Here is a 16,681-nt window from a genome sequence, read left to right on the forward strand (position 1 = left end):
ATTTTAGAAAATCAAATCAAATAATATATTAAAAGGATAATACACCATAACCCAGTAAGATTTAGCCCAGAAAAGCAAGTTTGGTTTAACATTAGGAAATCAATCAATGTAATTAACTAAATAACAGAATAAAGGGAGAAAATATGCCCATTTCAACAGATGCAGAAAAGCATTTTCCAACACCCATTATGATAAAAAGTTGCAGCAAATAATTACTAGAAACAAGTTTCCTAAACCTGATGAAGGATAGCTATTAAAAAAAAAAAAAAAAAACTACATATAACATCATACTTAATGATGAGAGACTGAATGCTTTCCCCCTAAGTTTGGAAGCCAGGGAACAATGCCTACTCTTACCACTTCTATTCAGCATAGTACTGGAGGTCCTAGCCAGTGTAATAAGACATGAAAAAGAAGAAGAAAATAAGATATACAGGTTAAAAGGAAGAAGTAAATCTGTCTGTATTAGCAAATGGCATTATTGTGAACATAGAAAAATGTGTGGAGTCAACAAAAAGCTGTCATAACTCATGAGTTTTGCAAGCCCACAGGATACATTAACATACAAAGAAATCAACAGCATTTCTATAAACCAGCAGTGAATGAACTACTGGAAACTGGAATTCAAAAACAATACTATTTACAATAGCATCGAAAAACATGCAATACAAAACATTGGTGGGAGAAATTTAAATGACAAATAAACGGAAATAAATACTACATTTATATGTCAGAAGACTCATTATTAAGACACCAGTTCCCTCAAATTTATTTCTAGGTTTAATCTAAAGAAATTTTTATTTATATGTTAATTATATATTATATAACAATAATATTTTATACATTAATTCTATATTAAATGTATATATAGATTTAATTCTAATAAAAAATCCCAGCATAAAATTAATTAGTTGATTCAAAATGTATATGGAAATGCAAACAATCTAGTATAAGAAGAAAAATTTTGAAAAAGAACACCACCAGAGAACTTATACTACCAGATTTCATTAAGCTAAAGTAATCAAGACAGTATGGCATTGGCATAAGGATAAAGATTTAAATCAATGGCACAGAATAAAATCCCACTCTGAGTCATATACCTGGAGAAAACCATAATTTGAAAAGGTACATGCACCCCAATGTTCACTGCAGCACTATTTACAATAGCCAGGACATGGAAGCAACCTAAATGTCCATCAACAGAGGAATGGATAAAGAAGATGTGGTACCCATATACAATAGAATATTACTCAGGCTTAAAAAAAAGAACAAAATAATGCCATTTGCAGCAACATGGATGAACCTAGAGATTGCTGTACTGAGTAAAATAAGTCAAGACACAGAAAGACAAATATCATATGATGATATCACTTATATGTGGAATCTAAAAAAAGGGTACAAATGAACTTATTAACAAAACAGAAGTAGAGTCACAGATGTAGAAAACAAACTTATGGTTACCAGGGGATAAGGAGGGGAGGGATAAATTGGGAGACTGGGATTGACATATACACAATACTATATATAAAATAGACAGCTAATAAGAACCTACTGTATAGCACAGGTATGTCTACTTCATACTCTGTAATGGCCTATATGGGAAAAGAACCTATAAAAAGAGTGGATATATGTGTATGTATAACTGATTCACCTTGCTGTACACGTGAAACTAACACAACATTGTAAGTCAACTATACTCCAATAAATTTTTTTTTTACTTTTTTTAAAAAAGAATGCAGAAATAGAACCACACCTATATGGTCAGTTAAATTGGACAAACATGCCATTAATTCAATGAGGAAATATAGTATATTCAACAAGTGATGTTAAAACAACTGGATATCTATGTGAAAAAGAAATGTCAATTCTTCACTGACACTATATACCAAAATTAAAATGGATTATAGACCTAAATGTAAAAGCTAACAATTTAACACTTCTATGAGAAAACATAAGAGAAAATATTCACAAATTTGAGATAGGAAAAGATTTCTTAAATGGGATAGAAAAAGCACAAACTAGAAAAGAAAAAACAGAAACACTGCACTTTTCAAAATTTAAGACCTCTGCTCTTTGAAAAATAACATTAATAAATGAAAAAACAAGCTATAAATGAAAGAAAATATTTGTAATTCATATATCTGTCAAATGACTTCTACTTAGAATATAAAAAGAACTCTTAAAATAACATAAGACAACAAGACAATTAAAAGTTAGCAAAGATTTGAACAGACACTTTGCAAAGAAAATATCAATATATGAATGGCCAATAAGAACATGAAAATATTCTCAATATCAATAGTTTTCAGGGAAATGAAAATTAAACCCAAATAAGCTAGGACTACAGCCTCACTAGAATGGCTAAAATTAAACTGACTTACGATACTAAGTGTTATAGTGTAATGAGGATTCAGAGCAACTAGAATTTTCATACATTGCTGGTGGGAGTATAATATGGTATAACCACTTCAGAAAACAGCCAGACATAAAAAAGGACATACTGTATCCTATTTATATGAAACTTGAGAAAATAATAATTTAATCTATTGTGACAGAAAGCAAATCAGCGGTTGCCAAGGGACAAGGTAGGGGGGGACGTTTTTTGTAAAGAGACATATAAAAGGACTTTTTTGGATGATAGAAACATTGCATAACTTAATAGTGGTGATGATTACATGGATGTATAAATGAAAACATATACTTAAAATGGGTAAATTAGTATATCTCAATAAAGTTGCGGGGGGTTTTGTTTATTTATTTATTTTTGGCTGCATTGGGTCTTCGTTGCTGGGTGTGGGCTTTCTCTAGTTGCGGCAAACGGGGGCTACTCTTGGTTGCGGTGCGCAGGCTTCTCATTGTGGTGGCTTCTATTATTGCAGAGCACAGGCTCTAGGTGCGTGGGCTTCAGTAGTTGTAGCACATGGGACCAGTAGTTATGGCTCACGGGCTCTAGAGTTCAGGCTCAGTAGTTGTGGCGTGCAGGCTTGGCTGCTCTGCGGCATGTGGGATCTTCCTGGACCAGGGCTCGAACCCATGTCCCCTGCATTGGCAGGCAGATTCTTAACCACTGCACCACCAGGGAAGTCCCAATAAAGTTGGTTTTAAAGAATGTTTGGACTTGAGACATGAGATTTTGGAATAACTCTTATTTTTGCCCTCTCAAATGTCTTTATTCTATCACCCAAAGGTTTCAATCATACTATTTTAATAAAAAAGCACCTCACCCTATTTTTACCAAACTGTAGTATGTTAAATGTCAGCCTTAATCACTGCCATTAATATCTTGCCATGTTAAATTTTTGTTATTTCAGGAGTTATTAAAATATTATTTTTAACTCTAATAAAGATAAAAATATTTTTTATTAAGCACTTTCTATTTGCAAACACTCTCCCAGACACTTTACATACATTTTTCCAAATTCCTATAAATAATCCTGGAAGTTTAGCAACACTGCTTTTAATAAGGATAAGGGGCTTACACAAACCACAGAAGTATCTAGTCGATGATGGAATATGGAATCCAATTCCAGTCTGAGTCAGTGTTTTCACTGCAATAGCCACCACTCACTGATTATGGGCAGTATGATAACACTTAAAAGTGTAGACATACATTTTCTTCATTGCCTTAAGTAGTAGTAAAGTAATAGTAAGCATTAACTATTTCCACTAATGAATACAGTTTTCCTCAAGATTTTCCAAATGAAGTAAATCAGATTTTTGTCTCAGTTTCTACTGTTCAATGCCAGAGGGTAAGTGTTTTAAAACATAACTGACTCTATTGTTTAGTAATAATTACCTTCACTATCCAGGTCATCGCTTTGAGCAAATACACTGTCAACATAAGACTCAGGAATGAAGGTCCATTCATCAAATTTATCAAGTATTTCTTCAGAAAAAGTCCCACTGCTGCCTGAGCCTGTTCCTTCTTCCACAGCACTTTTCATCTGATATCTGAGCACCATTCTCGCTAGGGTGGATCCTATATCTAAAAATAAAAAGATATACCAGCAACAACTTTTTATTTTTCAACATCTTTATTGGAGTATAATTGCTCTACAATGTTGTGTTAGTCTCTGCTCTATAACAAAGTGAATCTGCTATACATATACATACATCCCCATATCTCCTCCCTCTTGCGTTTCCCTCCCACCCTCCCTATCCCACCTTTCTAAGTGGTCACAAAGCACTGAGCTGATCTCCCTGTGCTATGCGGCTGCTTCCCACAAGCCATCCATTCTACATTGGGTAGTGTATATATGTCCATGCCATTCTCTCACTTCGTCCCAGCTTACCCTTCCCCCTCCCCATGTCCTCAAGTCCATTCTCTATGTCTCCATCTTTATTCCTGTCCTGCCCCTAGGTTCTTCAGAACCTTTTCTTTTTTAGATTCCATATATATGTGTTAGCATATAGTATTTGTTTTTCTCTTTCTGACTTATTTCACACTGTATGACAGATCTAGGTCCATCCACCTCACTACAAATAACTCAATTTCGTTTCTTTTTATGGCTGGGTAATATTCCATTGCATATATGTGTCACATCTTCTTTATCCATTCACCTGTCAATGGACACTTAGGTTGCTTCCATATCCTGGCTATTGTAAATAGAGCTGCAATGAACATTGTGGTACATGACTCTTTTTGAATTATGGTTCTCTCTGGGTATATGCCCAGTAGTGGGACTGCTGGGTCGTATGGTAGTTCTATTTTTAGAAATCAATAATTATACAAGCATAAACATATATCATACCAAAGTTCCTTATATAGTCTCCTACTTCTAAGATTTTTTATTCTTACTTCAAAGTCACTTTACAATCATGATACTGTATAAAGTAGCAGGCAATGAACTTAAATTTTTTAAAAATTTACACAGAGCTTTGGCGTTGGTGACAAAACTGAATCTTTATGAAACTAACTTGATCCAGGAAAAAGTCTGGGCCTTGAAGCCAGACAGGCCTGTGCTCAAGTTACTTGCAAGTTATACAAGCTCCCTGAGTGTCAGTGTCCTCACTTGAGAAGTGAAGACAACAATATACACAGCACAGGATTATGGAAAAAATTAAAGAATATGAGGCATATGAAGTTTTTAGCAGGAACACTTAGAACACAGAAGATAATAAATGATATTCTTATTTTTATAAACTATTTGCTGAGTGATTCATTCTATTAGGAAATTTGATGAAATTTTAAAATTCTTCTTAACATTCTTGCTATTTTACTGCATTTTATATTATGCTCTATTTTGACGAAATACGTGGCAGAGTTCTCATTGTCCTACATATATCCTGGAAAATTTCTTCAAATATTACTCTCATAACTCACATTACAACATGTGTGCGTAACTCAAATAGTACCTGGAAAATGTTTTAAAGCTTTGAATTCAAAATGTTCTTTACTCAGACCAGTTGTCAAAAAATTATGGCTATGCCCTCCAATCTCTCAAATGACATTATATTTTTTAAATTAGGTAAGACTTGTCAATACTTGTAAAAAACTTCATACAGAAACAAAAGAATACCCTGAATGTATATCTCCCTTCATACCTCTCCAAAGGCCCACAATTCCTCTCCATCAGAGATCAAAGATTAAAGTAAGCAGGTTGTTGGCATGAGACCAACTGAAGTGATAAAACATAGACTCTAATCATATTTCATTAGTTTCCAAGGTCCCCAAAGGCAACCAGGGCACCCATTTCTGGATTATTTTCTCAACATGGTCTTTTCACATTCGAACACTTATGACTACCATATCCCAATTGTCTTTTCACCAATATTAGTATACTAAAAACACTTCTCTAACTGTTTTTTCCCTTAAGAATGCATTCTAAGGGCTACCCTGGTGGCGCAGTGGTTGAGAGTCCACCTGCCGATGCAGGGGACACGGGTTCGTGCCCCAGTCCAGGAAGATCCCACATGCCGCGGAGTGGCTAGGCCCATGAGCCAGTGCATCCGGAGCCTGTGCTCCACAACGGGAGAGGCCACAACAGTGAGAGGCCCGCGTACCGCAAAAAAAAAAAAAAAAAAGAATGCATTCTAGGGACTTCCCTGGTGGCGCAGTGGTTAAGAATCCGCCTGCCAATGCAGGGGACACGGGTTCGAGCCCTGTTCCGGGAAGATCCCACATGTCACGGAACAACTAGGTCCATGTGCCACAACTACTGAGCCTGTGCTCTAGAGCCCAGGAGCCACAACTGCTGAGCCCACGTGCCACAACTACTGAAGCCTGCACACCTAGAGCCTGTGTTCCACAACAAGAGAAGCCACCGCAGTGCGAAGCCCGCGCACCTCAATGAAGAGTAGCCTCCACTCGCTACAACTAGAGAAAGCCCATGTACAGCAACGAAGACCCAACACAGCCAAAAATAAATAAATTTATTAAAAAAAAAAAAAAAAGAATGCATTCTATGTCTGGACATTTGGATTTGCTAGATGTTTTTCTCCCAATGAATGCAAAGCATTCCACTGCATGAACATACCATAATTAATTTGAACAGTTCCTTTCGGGGAATACTTAGGTTTTTCCCTAATTTTTTGTTATTATGAATAATATTTTTTTTCTAATTTATTTATTTATTTATTTATGGCTGTGTTGGGTCTTCGTTTCTGTGCGAGGGCTTTCTCTAGTTGTGGCGAGCGGAGGCCACTCTTCATCGTGGTGCACGGGCCTCTCACTATCGCGGCCTCTGTTGTTGCGGAGCACAAGCTCCAGATGCACAGGCTCAGTAGCTGTGGCTCACAGGCCTAGTTGCCCTGTGGCATGTGGGATCCTCCCAGACCAGGGCTCAAACCCGTGTCCCCTGCATTAGCAGGCAGATCGTCAACCACTGCGCCACCCGGGAAGCCCTATGAATAATATTTTAATGTGCATCCTTGAACATAATTTTTGTGCACATTAAGAATGCCTGGGGCTGCCCTGGTGGCGCAGTGGTTGAGAATCCGCCTGCCAATTCAGGGGACACGGGTTTGAGCCCTGCTCTGGGAAGATCCCACGTGCCGCGGAGCAACTACGCCCGTGAGCCACAACTACTGAGCCTGCGCGTCTGGAGCTTGTGCTCCACAACAAGAGAGGCCGCGACAGTGAGAGGCCCGCGCACCACGATGAAGAATGGCCCCCGCTCGCCGCAACTAGAGAAAGCCTGCGCACAGAAATGAAGACCCAACACAGCCAAAAAAATAAATAAATGAAAATAAATAAATAAATAAATAAATAAATAAATGAATAAATAAATAAAATTAAAAAAAAAAAAAAGAATGCCTGTATCATGGACCCCTATCAGCATATTCCTGGGTCAAAAAAGTATGGGTGTACATTTAAAGTATTAATGGATATTGCCAAATTTTCCTCAAAAGAGGAAGATTTGAATTCATATCTATAATGTGTGAAGTGCCTGTTTCCACATATGCTTATCAACAATTTCTTACCGAATTTTATATTTGCCTATACTATATTTAATGAGCACTTACTATGTGAAAAGCACTAGTATAGATGCTAGTGGTAACTGTCATCAATGTACTTAATGTATACAAGATCTATATTAACTTGAAATTACATCCTTAAGTGAAATGCGAAGTATACTAACTTGAAAATGCAAAGTATATATGTGTTTATATTTCCATGCACATATTTTAATTCATATGTAAGCATACAAAAAGTCTAGGGAAAAAAATCTACATTGATTACCTATAAGTGAAAAAATAAGTTGTTATTTTCTTCCTTAGAATTCTTATGTTTTTCTATTTGTAAATGCACATAGATTATTTGTATAATAAAAAATAAAATATGTAACAAAGAAAAGAAACCTGACAGAAAGATCCCACTGTTTTGCTCTATCTTTATAAAATATGTATTTGCTGGCTCATAAAGAACTTAAATATAATGTCAGTTTCAAGCATTTCTTGACAAAAAAAAAAGATATCCAAGCCTTTACAATATTTTTGGCTTAAGTTGAACCAAACTGGAATGAAAACTAACTAAAAGATTAGTGATTTTTAAAACTACTACTAAAATTAAGACTTGTACAGACTTTTCTTGTTAATACTTACTTGTCTCTTTTCTTAAATTAGATGTCTTATCTGGAAATAGAGGACCAAGCCAAGAAGGTTCAATTTTTCCCATACAAAATCCTCCAAGGCAGATGCTATTATTGGCCAGATCCAGGGCAAGCCTCTTTAAGAGTAAGCTGATGATTTGGCTGTCGCCTTTCCCAATGCTGATTGTTAGAGCTTTCCGTACATCCTGCTCACGGGATCCACTATTCAGTAACAGTTCTACCACTTTGGGACTGCTCGCTTTCTCACATACCTATTAAAGAAAAAGAGTAGGTAAGCACATTAACAACCTGTCATTTTTCCTTTTAAGAGACTGATAATCAAACTTGGTGTGATTTTTCCCTACATCCGTAAATTCAGAATGAAACAAAATAAGGCAAAACCCATCCTTGAAATAGATTAGGAAAATAAAATAAGATTAGCACCACAAATATCAGAGCAGCATAAATCAAATAAATCTGCCACATGAGAGTTAGTTACCATGAAAAAGGCAACATGGTATGAAATAAAACTCATAGGCTTGAAGTCAGAATACCTGAGGCTCCAACAATTTACACGTTTCTCATACTTTCTGGACTTCTGTTTGTTCATTGGAAGACATCTGGGAAACTAGTACCTTAACACAGTAAATGCTACTGCCCTGCCTTCATTCGTGACACAGAATAACTAAGTGTGAGTATAAATATCATAAAATTTGCTAATGCCACATGCAAAGGACAGTCATCATTTACTTCTGGTTTTCCAGGACAAGAATTTTAATTTCCACAAAAACGTATCTTGTCTCTCAGTTTTCTACCTTTCCCTGAATGTTACGTTTTCAGAGCAGGTCCTCAAGGTGGGTTAGCATGCTAGCTGCTACAAAAACTAGAGTGACCATAGTAAGCAGAGAGAAGCCTTAGCAACCTGCAGCATAGCACACTGGCCCAACCCAGCAACAGCTTCTGAAAGGCGATGGAATGTGATGTTACCAACTAGAAGAACAAAGTCATAGATAATATAAATATTATATGCCAGGGACTGTGCTAACTTCTATAAACACATTACCTCCAATCCTTATTTTTAAAAAACCTACACCGTAAAAATTATTACCCCCATTTTATAGATGAATATTTAGGAAAAATATGTGATTTGTCCAAACCCTTAGAGCTAGTCAATAAGAGACTTGGATTTGAAATCAAATCTGCTGGCTCCAAAGCCTGTGCTCCTTTCATGACCCAATATTAAGGATTAAAAAATAAAAGGAAAGAAGACCCTAAGATTCAGGGTACCAGGTCAGTGGAACAAGATGGTTGGGGAAAATTCCTGAATTCTTCAGAATTAAAGTGTGTCCAAGAGGTTTGAGGGGACAGTCTTGTGGCGTGATGGCACCAACTTAGTGCCCATCGGTCTCCAGGATCACCCACCTTCAACCCATTCTCCCCAGAGCCACTATAGTACTTTTCTAGTCTGGATATGATCAGGTCATTAACCTATTTTAAAATCTTCTAAAACCTTTCTGCTCCAGGACATTCCCCCAAATACGACATGCAATTTTTCAAACCTTATTACCTTCATTTATGCTATTTCTCTTGCCTCAAATATCTAATTATGTTCTTCAGCCAGTAAAAAGATGTTCATTCTTGAAGGAATAGTTTTAAACTCTCTTGCACATTAAGTCCTTGCTATCAACTTTCCAGGCTACACACACCCTTCTTCCTCCAATGCCCATCCCATTTTGTTTAACATAGCACTTAGCACACTGAACTAGATATGCTTATCTGTTTTATAACTAGAATGAAAGGCATGGATGCTACTGCAATTCAATTTGTACCTCTGTACCCTAGCACAATGCCTAAGGAATATATTTAATTTAGCAAATTATTAAAATCCTTTAAAGGCCCACAGGAAATTTTAAAGGAAGGAAGGAAGGAAGGGAGGCAGGGAGGGAGGGAGGGAGGCAGGGAGGGAGGCAGGGAGGGAGGGAGGAAGGGAGGGGCCAAAAAAACTCATTTCTTCTCTTGGAGCCCAGAAATCTTTTATCTCTAAATTATGGCATTTACTGCCTACCTTGTATTAAGGTGATTTATATTTTATCCTCCCCCATCTCCCAACAGACACTTTGAAACCATCTTGAAACAGGAAACTCCTTTTCTATTCTTTACTGAATATCTAGCACTGTGCTTTCCACAGAGAAGATGCTCAATACATTTTATAGCAGAATTTTCCTCAGGGGACCCAAGCTATCCAAGCTGATTTCAGGGATATGGTGCCATGAAGAGATAAATATATAAGAAACAGTATCAGACAAAAGAAATAAAATTATGAAAGTAATTCCAACTTCATGAGGAGGAAAAAAAGTACTGCTCAGATACACAGTTTTGTATTTTAATAATGAGGATAATTCAAATATAATCAAACTGTAATTTACTATCCTTTTTGCCATCTTGTCTCTCATATTCTAATTTATAAATAATTCAGCCCACAATCAAATCCTAATATTTCAAACCAGCATTCAGTAATGAATGTACAACCCCCTCCCCCCACCACCAGTATCATGAATCTGTTATGTAAACAAAAGATTAAAGCAGGCAGATTTTCCACTACTTACCTGTAGAGTGTCCTCAGGCAAGTTACTTAACCTTTCTGTGCCTCAATTCCTCTCCTGCATAATAGGATAATACTAGGACTTATTCCTAAGGTTTTTGTGAGGAGTTTATTAAGTAAAGGGCTCAGAGCAGGGCCCAGGTGATAATGAACAGCACAGAAGTGTCTGCTATTATATTTATTCACAATTCATTATACGTGCTCTTCCCACCATGATTTGATGAGTCATCTTCAGGTCTCTATTCATGCATTTTCACACCCGATATTAATCCTCCATATTCTTCTCTACCAGTCATGTACATTACATTATTATTATATTCACCTCAGAAAACCTAACAAGATTAAATCTGTCCTTGCTCTGAATAGTTGTTAATATGCAGCTTTGGTGCATGAATAGTCTTGATTATGTTACTTTGCAGTGGTACAAAATAAGGTATGTTCAATCAATCTACCCACAATATTTAATCAACATTTATCATGTTAGATACAAATAATCTCTGACAACTAGGATAAATTCTTTACATTTAATACACCCATGGATGTAAAGATCTGATTTTAAGAAGAAAAGATATAAATAAGTACATTAAGTCCAAAAGAACTTGGGAAGAAGAATAAGGTAAAAATTCTTTTGTATAGAAATATTTGGATAAATTGAGAGAAAAGTAGAAAGCACTCCCTGTGGGGAATGTAGAGTAATTGCACTCAAGTGATTTTAGCTATGTTGTTTCCCTAGGAAAAATCTGAAGGGGAAGTTTCTTTTCAATCCAAGTAACATTAACTCAATGATCTCAAGATCACACAAAAGATACACAATAAAAACATATTAAATTATTGAGGAAAATAATTTAATTATCTTTAATAACAGAGAAGCAACTATTTTTAATGTTGCTTGTTTAAATGAAATATGACTAATTTAAATAATTTGATTATGTATTTGGCATAAATTAATTGTGCATGAAAATGAGTTACAGGTTCAGTTTCTTTTTAGGTAGATTGCTAATAGGTGCTAACTTAATCTTACAGGTGACAAATTGATTTGAATCCATAGGTGACTGGGAAATTAAATAAAGTAAGGCTTTAAAAGTAAATTATTAGAAAACATAGCACTCTGCTGGTTATTTAATAATGTATATTAAATCACTACATAATTGCTTTGTTGGAAATATTAAGTAACCAGAAAATATATGTAGTGCTTCCCGAATGCTATTATAAACGCTAAAATTTATAGAATGAAGACAAACTTGAAATAACATGTAATGCACTCTGATAAATACATACCGAATTCATACTGTATGTAAAGCAGTGAGTTAGATATTCTGAATGATACATAGATGAACCTTGTACATCTCTACTTTCACATAACTCACAAAATATAAAGTGTGTACATAAACTGTCACAGACTTACACAAGAAGTAAATCTTTATTTTGTATGGAGGTCTGGGAGTGTGGGGAGGGCTTTATTGAGGACAAGGAATTTAGGTTAGATTTTGAAGGCAAAGCAGATTTAGATATATGTGTTTGCACAGTGCATGAGGGAAGGGAGAGAAGGGAAGCAGGCCCAGTGCCACACAACTGCAGGGTGGCCCACAGCAGGGTTGTCAATGTGTACAGCACCCCGAAGTGTGCAGTACACAGCCTACAGGGCCACATGTGGTAGCCCTGAGGGGAGAATTTTCGAGAGAGAGAAACTGAAAACAGAGAGAAAATAGCTGAAAGATGATCAAAACAAGATAAAACCATGTGTTGTATGGTGTGTGGCTGGAGAACGATTTGCACAGAGATGCATAGTAGGAGACACATTTGAAAAGTTACTTATCAACTTAACGAGCTAGGTAGAAAAATAAAATGAATGATTAGATAATAACACCTAAGGGACCTATTAGCTCTGAAATTCTCTGAATCTAAACTCCTACAAATCACAAGCATTTGTTCAATAAACTGATAAATTCTGTAGTGTAGAATAATAGGATGTAGATAAGAGCTATACAATGGCAGAGTCAAATAACAGAAAAAAACAAAAGTAAGTCCTTGAATATTTACCTGACAAATTAAAGAAGCTGCTTCTTTTGCTCGATTGGCATCTGCTCCCAACAGAAGCAAGCATTCAACCATGATGCTGTTATTCTGATCACATGCTCTCTCTAGCATCACACTTTTTAACTCATCATCCATAGCCAATTTTGCAAAGCACTTGCAACAAAGATTTAGAAACTAAAAAGAATGGAAGTGAGGATTAGAGTCAGCTAAAAGTGTAACAGTTAGAATACAAGTGAAAAACATTGTACCTGTTGATCCTTTTGCTCCATGATGTTGGAGGACAACTGATGGAATATTACTGAATCAAAGGAATGATGCACCAGCAGCTTGGAAAAAGACACTGACAATTCCAGTACTGTCAAGATTGTCTGAAATCCCTGAAAGTGTGATCAAAAATAATAATAACAAAGCAACTGTGGACAAAAAGTAAATAAATAATGTAAAAGAGAGACTGTATATGGTACTTAAAACCTTGGATGTTCACTTAGCTAAGTAGATGTATTTATTAGGTTTGTACTTTAAAGCTATAAACCTTGAGACAATGAAACAAATACACCTTGCTCTCTCATTACTAAGAAATAAGCAGGTGCACAGAGAATAAGATGCTAGTTAACAAACTATCATCTAGCAAAGCAGGAAAAATACCTAATACACCAAAATTTGCCTTTTAAAGATTCCCTGCCTGAAGCCATACCTACAGGTTGAAAGCCAGATACTAATCAGGATTAGAACAGCAGAGTCAGCAGTGCCACAAATCCAAATAGACCAGTGATGTGAATTGCTTATTACAAGATTGCAGATCAGGTTCTCTAGATAGCTTAGCACTTCCCCCAAAATTTTTGTGCTATCTTCTTAAATTTTAACCTCAGACAAATGCGAGTTCCTAGATTTTATTCACATTGAGTGCATCTGAGAGAAGCTCTAAAGACACTCTGAGATTTACATCCTTATAGCAAATCATTTATAAAGAACTGATCAGTACACCATTACTTTTTAGAACCACCCCAAGAGTTGTGAACTTCTGACTTGACTATTATATAGCTTGGGTAAACTCACCAAAGATCCACTTAACTTTTAAAATTTTTATCTTTCTAGTATATATTAATGAAATCATCTAAATGTTGAAATTATTATTTTGAGATCTTAAGATGCTGAGTTTCTACAAATGCTTCCTAACATTTGACAGGAGAAATAGTATTAATCTATGCAGGTCTGAGCGGCATGTGGTCCACTAACCTCTAGAGGAGAGGTCCTTGCAAACTCAAATGAATGCAATAGCAAAGCAGGTAATGCAAATGCATAGAAGGCATATAATTCAAGTTAAAAACTTATAAACACTGAACTGGCCAAATAAAATATGTTGACAAGCCAAATTCAGCCCACTGGTCAATAGTTTACAACCTCTACTATAAAAATCCTAAAATTTATGCTTAGATGAATAAATACTGACTGACACTTTCATACCTGCACAAAATAATTTCCTTTCCCTAGGATTACGTATAATCAATTCTGCCTTGGTTTTAATCAGCCTAGGTTGAGGCACATTAAAAAAGCAGATTTATAAAAGACATTTTGGTTCTAAAACACATTTTTGCTTGTGTGTTCAGCACTTTAAAATTTAAAATCTTACATGCATTATCACATTTACTAATAATGTCTGTGCAAAGATTAGAGCTTAGACATTTTCACTCCTGGTGAAGGCTGCCATTTATGAAAATATTTGGTTTATGAAAGTTGTAAACTCCATTACTAAAAAACCACAACCAAGGCAGAAACTCTTAAGGAAACTATTTGTTTTGCTAACATTAAAAGAAAAACACTCTGAAACAATTTACTTCTTAATCTCCCCTAAATTAATCTTAAACCAGTATCTTGGATTCCTTATAGACAGTTAATATAGATCCCATTTTAAATTTTGCTTGATAAAAAATGTTTAAAATATTGTTTCACTGCAAGAAAAAAAATCAAGGGGCAAAATTACTAGGTAAGCAGCTAACAATAAAACACAGAGAATGACAAACTTCAGAATAATTATAACTTTTACTTATCTAAAATCTAAGCAAATAAAGCTCAGCTGGCTGAAATTTCTTTAGCACATTCTGTGCTCTTTCATGGAAAAGATAAATGACAAATAAATATACTAATTTTAGAGATTTAGCTATGTAACAGGATATTTTGAGATTCAATCCAATTATCTTCATCTACTATAATTAAAATACTACAAAATGATAAAAACGGTTTTCAGTTAACTAGAATATACCCATTAACGCAAAGTGGGAGTTATACCAGCTGCTCTGAAAGAGAAATCTGTGCAAGATCGCAATTCCCTTCAAGATAATGCACATACTTTCATCTGTATTTCACCAATATCCTTAAATCGTTGTAGGCTGGAAATCAGAACTTTTGCCAGCAGATGCCCAGTGCCTATGCATAAATTCTTCTTTGTAATCAAACATCCTATAAGACTTAAACCCAGACACTGAATTTCTAAAAAAAAAAAAAAGAAACAATTTATTGTTTTAAATCTCAAAACTGAAGAAAACATTTAAACATGTCCAACCAACAGCTAAAGGCCTATAAAAATCTAAATCCTGAGTTCAATTGTACCAACCTTGGTCATCTGGATACATCTGCAGTGTGTGAAGCACCGAATCAATAGCATCTTCCAGGGATAACACCTCTAATGCATCAGGAAAATGTGCTATAGAAGAAATTACTTTTAATCCACATTTCTGAATCCCAGGATTTCCAATGAACTAAAGTCAGAAAGAAAATTAAGAATATTTGCTGTTAAAAAATGAATTCTAATATTTACCTTAGTTAAAGCCAGCTATACACTGATAAAATATAAACTAAGTAGTCTAAATAAAATTACTATCCTTGATTCTGCCTTATATCATGAATTACTTTTATTTATTATTAAGAATAAGAGCTAACATTTTAATGCTTATTAAGTACCTGTTCTGTGCCAGGCACTATACTAAATACTTTTACATGCTCTTCTTTGCAGGGCATTCTTATTAAACACACACTAATATGATTCCCATTAAAAGATGAGTTTACTGAGGGTTAGCAGGGTGGAGTAGCTATTCCTAAATTCTCACAGAGTGTACACTACTGGGAAGATACCAAATCAAGGACATTTGCTCCCACAGCCTAAATTCTTAACCAGAAAAACCAGTGCTGTCTCTCACCACAGAAAATACTAATTGAAAATTTACTCTTTACGTGCTTTATATGCCATATCTCATCTGTTCCTCCTCAACAGCCTCATCCAATAGGTTCACCAGACTTTAAAGATGCAGGGACAAAGTGACCATATGTGTGTGGGTTTATCTCTGGGCTTTCTATCCTGTTCCATTGATCTATTTTTCTGTTTTTGTGCCAGTACCATACTGTCTTGATTACTGTAGCTTTGTAGTATAGTCTGAAGTCAGGGAGCCTGATTCCTCCAGCTCCGTTTTTCATTCTCAAGATTGCTTTGGCTATTCGGGGTCTTTTGTGTTTCTATACAAATTGTGAAATTTTTTGTTCTAGTTCTGTGAAAAATGCCAGTGGTAGTTTCAAAAAATCTAGAAACAATAAATGCTGGAGAGGGTGTGGAGAAAAGGGAACAATCTTGCACTGCTGGTGGGAATGTGAATTGGTACAGCCACTATGGAGAACAGTATGGAGGTTCCTTAAAGAACTACAAATAGAACTACCATATGACCCAGCAATCCCTCTACTGGGCATATACCCTGAGAAAACCAGAATTCAAAAAGAGTCATGTACCAAAATGTTCATTGCAGCTCTATTTACAATAGCCCAGAGATAGAAACAACCTAAGTGTCCATCATCGGATGAATGGATAAAGATGTGGCAAATATATACAATGGAATATTACTCAGCCATAAAAAGAAATGAAATTGAGCTGTTTGTAATGAGGTGGATAGACCTAGAGTCTGTCATACAGAGTGAAGTAAGTCAGAAAGAGAAAGACAAATACCGTATGCTAACACATATATATGGA

At 35.6% G+C, this 16,681-nt stretch overlaps 1 protein-coding gene across 4 annotated transcripts in view; it reads right to left on the reverse strand.

Moving 5' to 3' along the window:
* The window catches only part of LRRK2 (leucine rich repeat kinase 2), a 153,033-nt gene that overhangs the window by 81,639 nt on the left and 54,713 nt on the right, over window positions 1-16,681 (reverse strand). For all 4 annotated transcript variants that reach the window (XM_032644297.1, XM_032644296.1, XM_032644298.1 and 1 more), the window contains 6 exons: window positions 15,281-15,425; window positions 15,017-15,156; window positions 12,918-13,046; window positions 12,673-12,843; window positions 8,044-8,302; window positions 3,797-3,985 (listed from right to left, as the gene is read on the reverse strand). In XM_032644297.1, the coding sequence (XP_032500188.1) occupies window positions 3,797-3,985; window positions 8,044-8,302; window positions 12,673-12,843; window positions 12,918-13,046; window positions 15,017-15,156; window positions 15,281-15,425 (1,033 nt within the window). The remainder of the gene's footprint in view (window positions 1-3,796; window positions 3,986-8,043; window positions 8,303-12,672; window positions 12,844-12,917; window positions 13,047-15,016; window positions 15,157-15,280; window positions 15,426-16,681) is intronic.

Source organism: Phocoena sinus, chromosome 10 (assembly GCF_008692025.1).
Source record: "Phocoena sinus isolate mPhoSin1 chromosome 10, mPhoSin1.pri, whole genome shotgun sequence".
Classification (NCBI taxonomy): Eukaryota; Metazoa; Chordata; class Mammalia; order Artiodactyla; family Phocoenidae; genus Phocoena; species Phocoena sinus.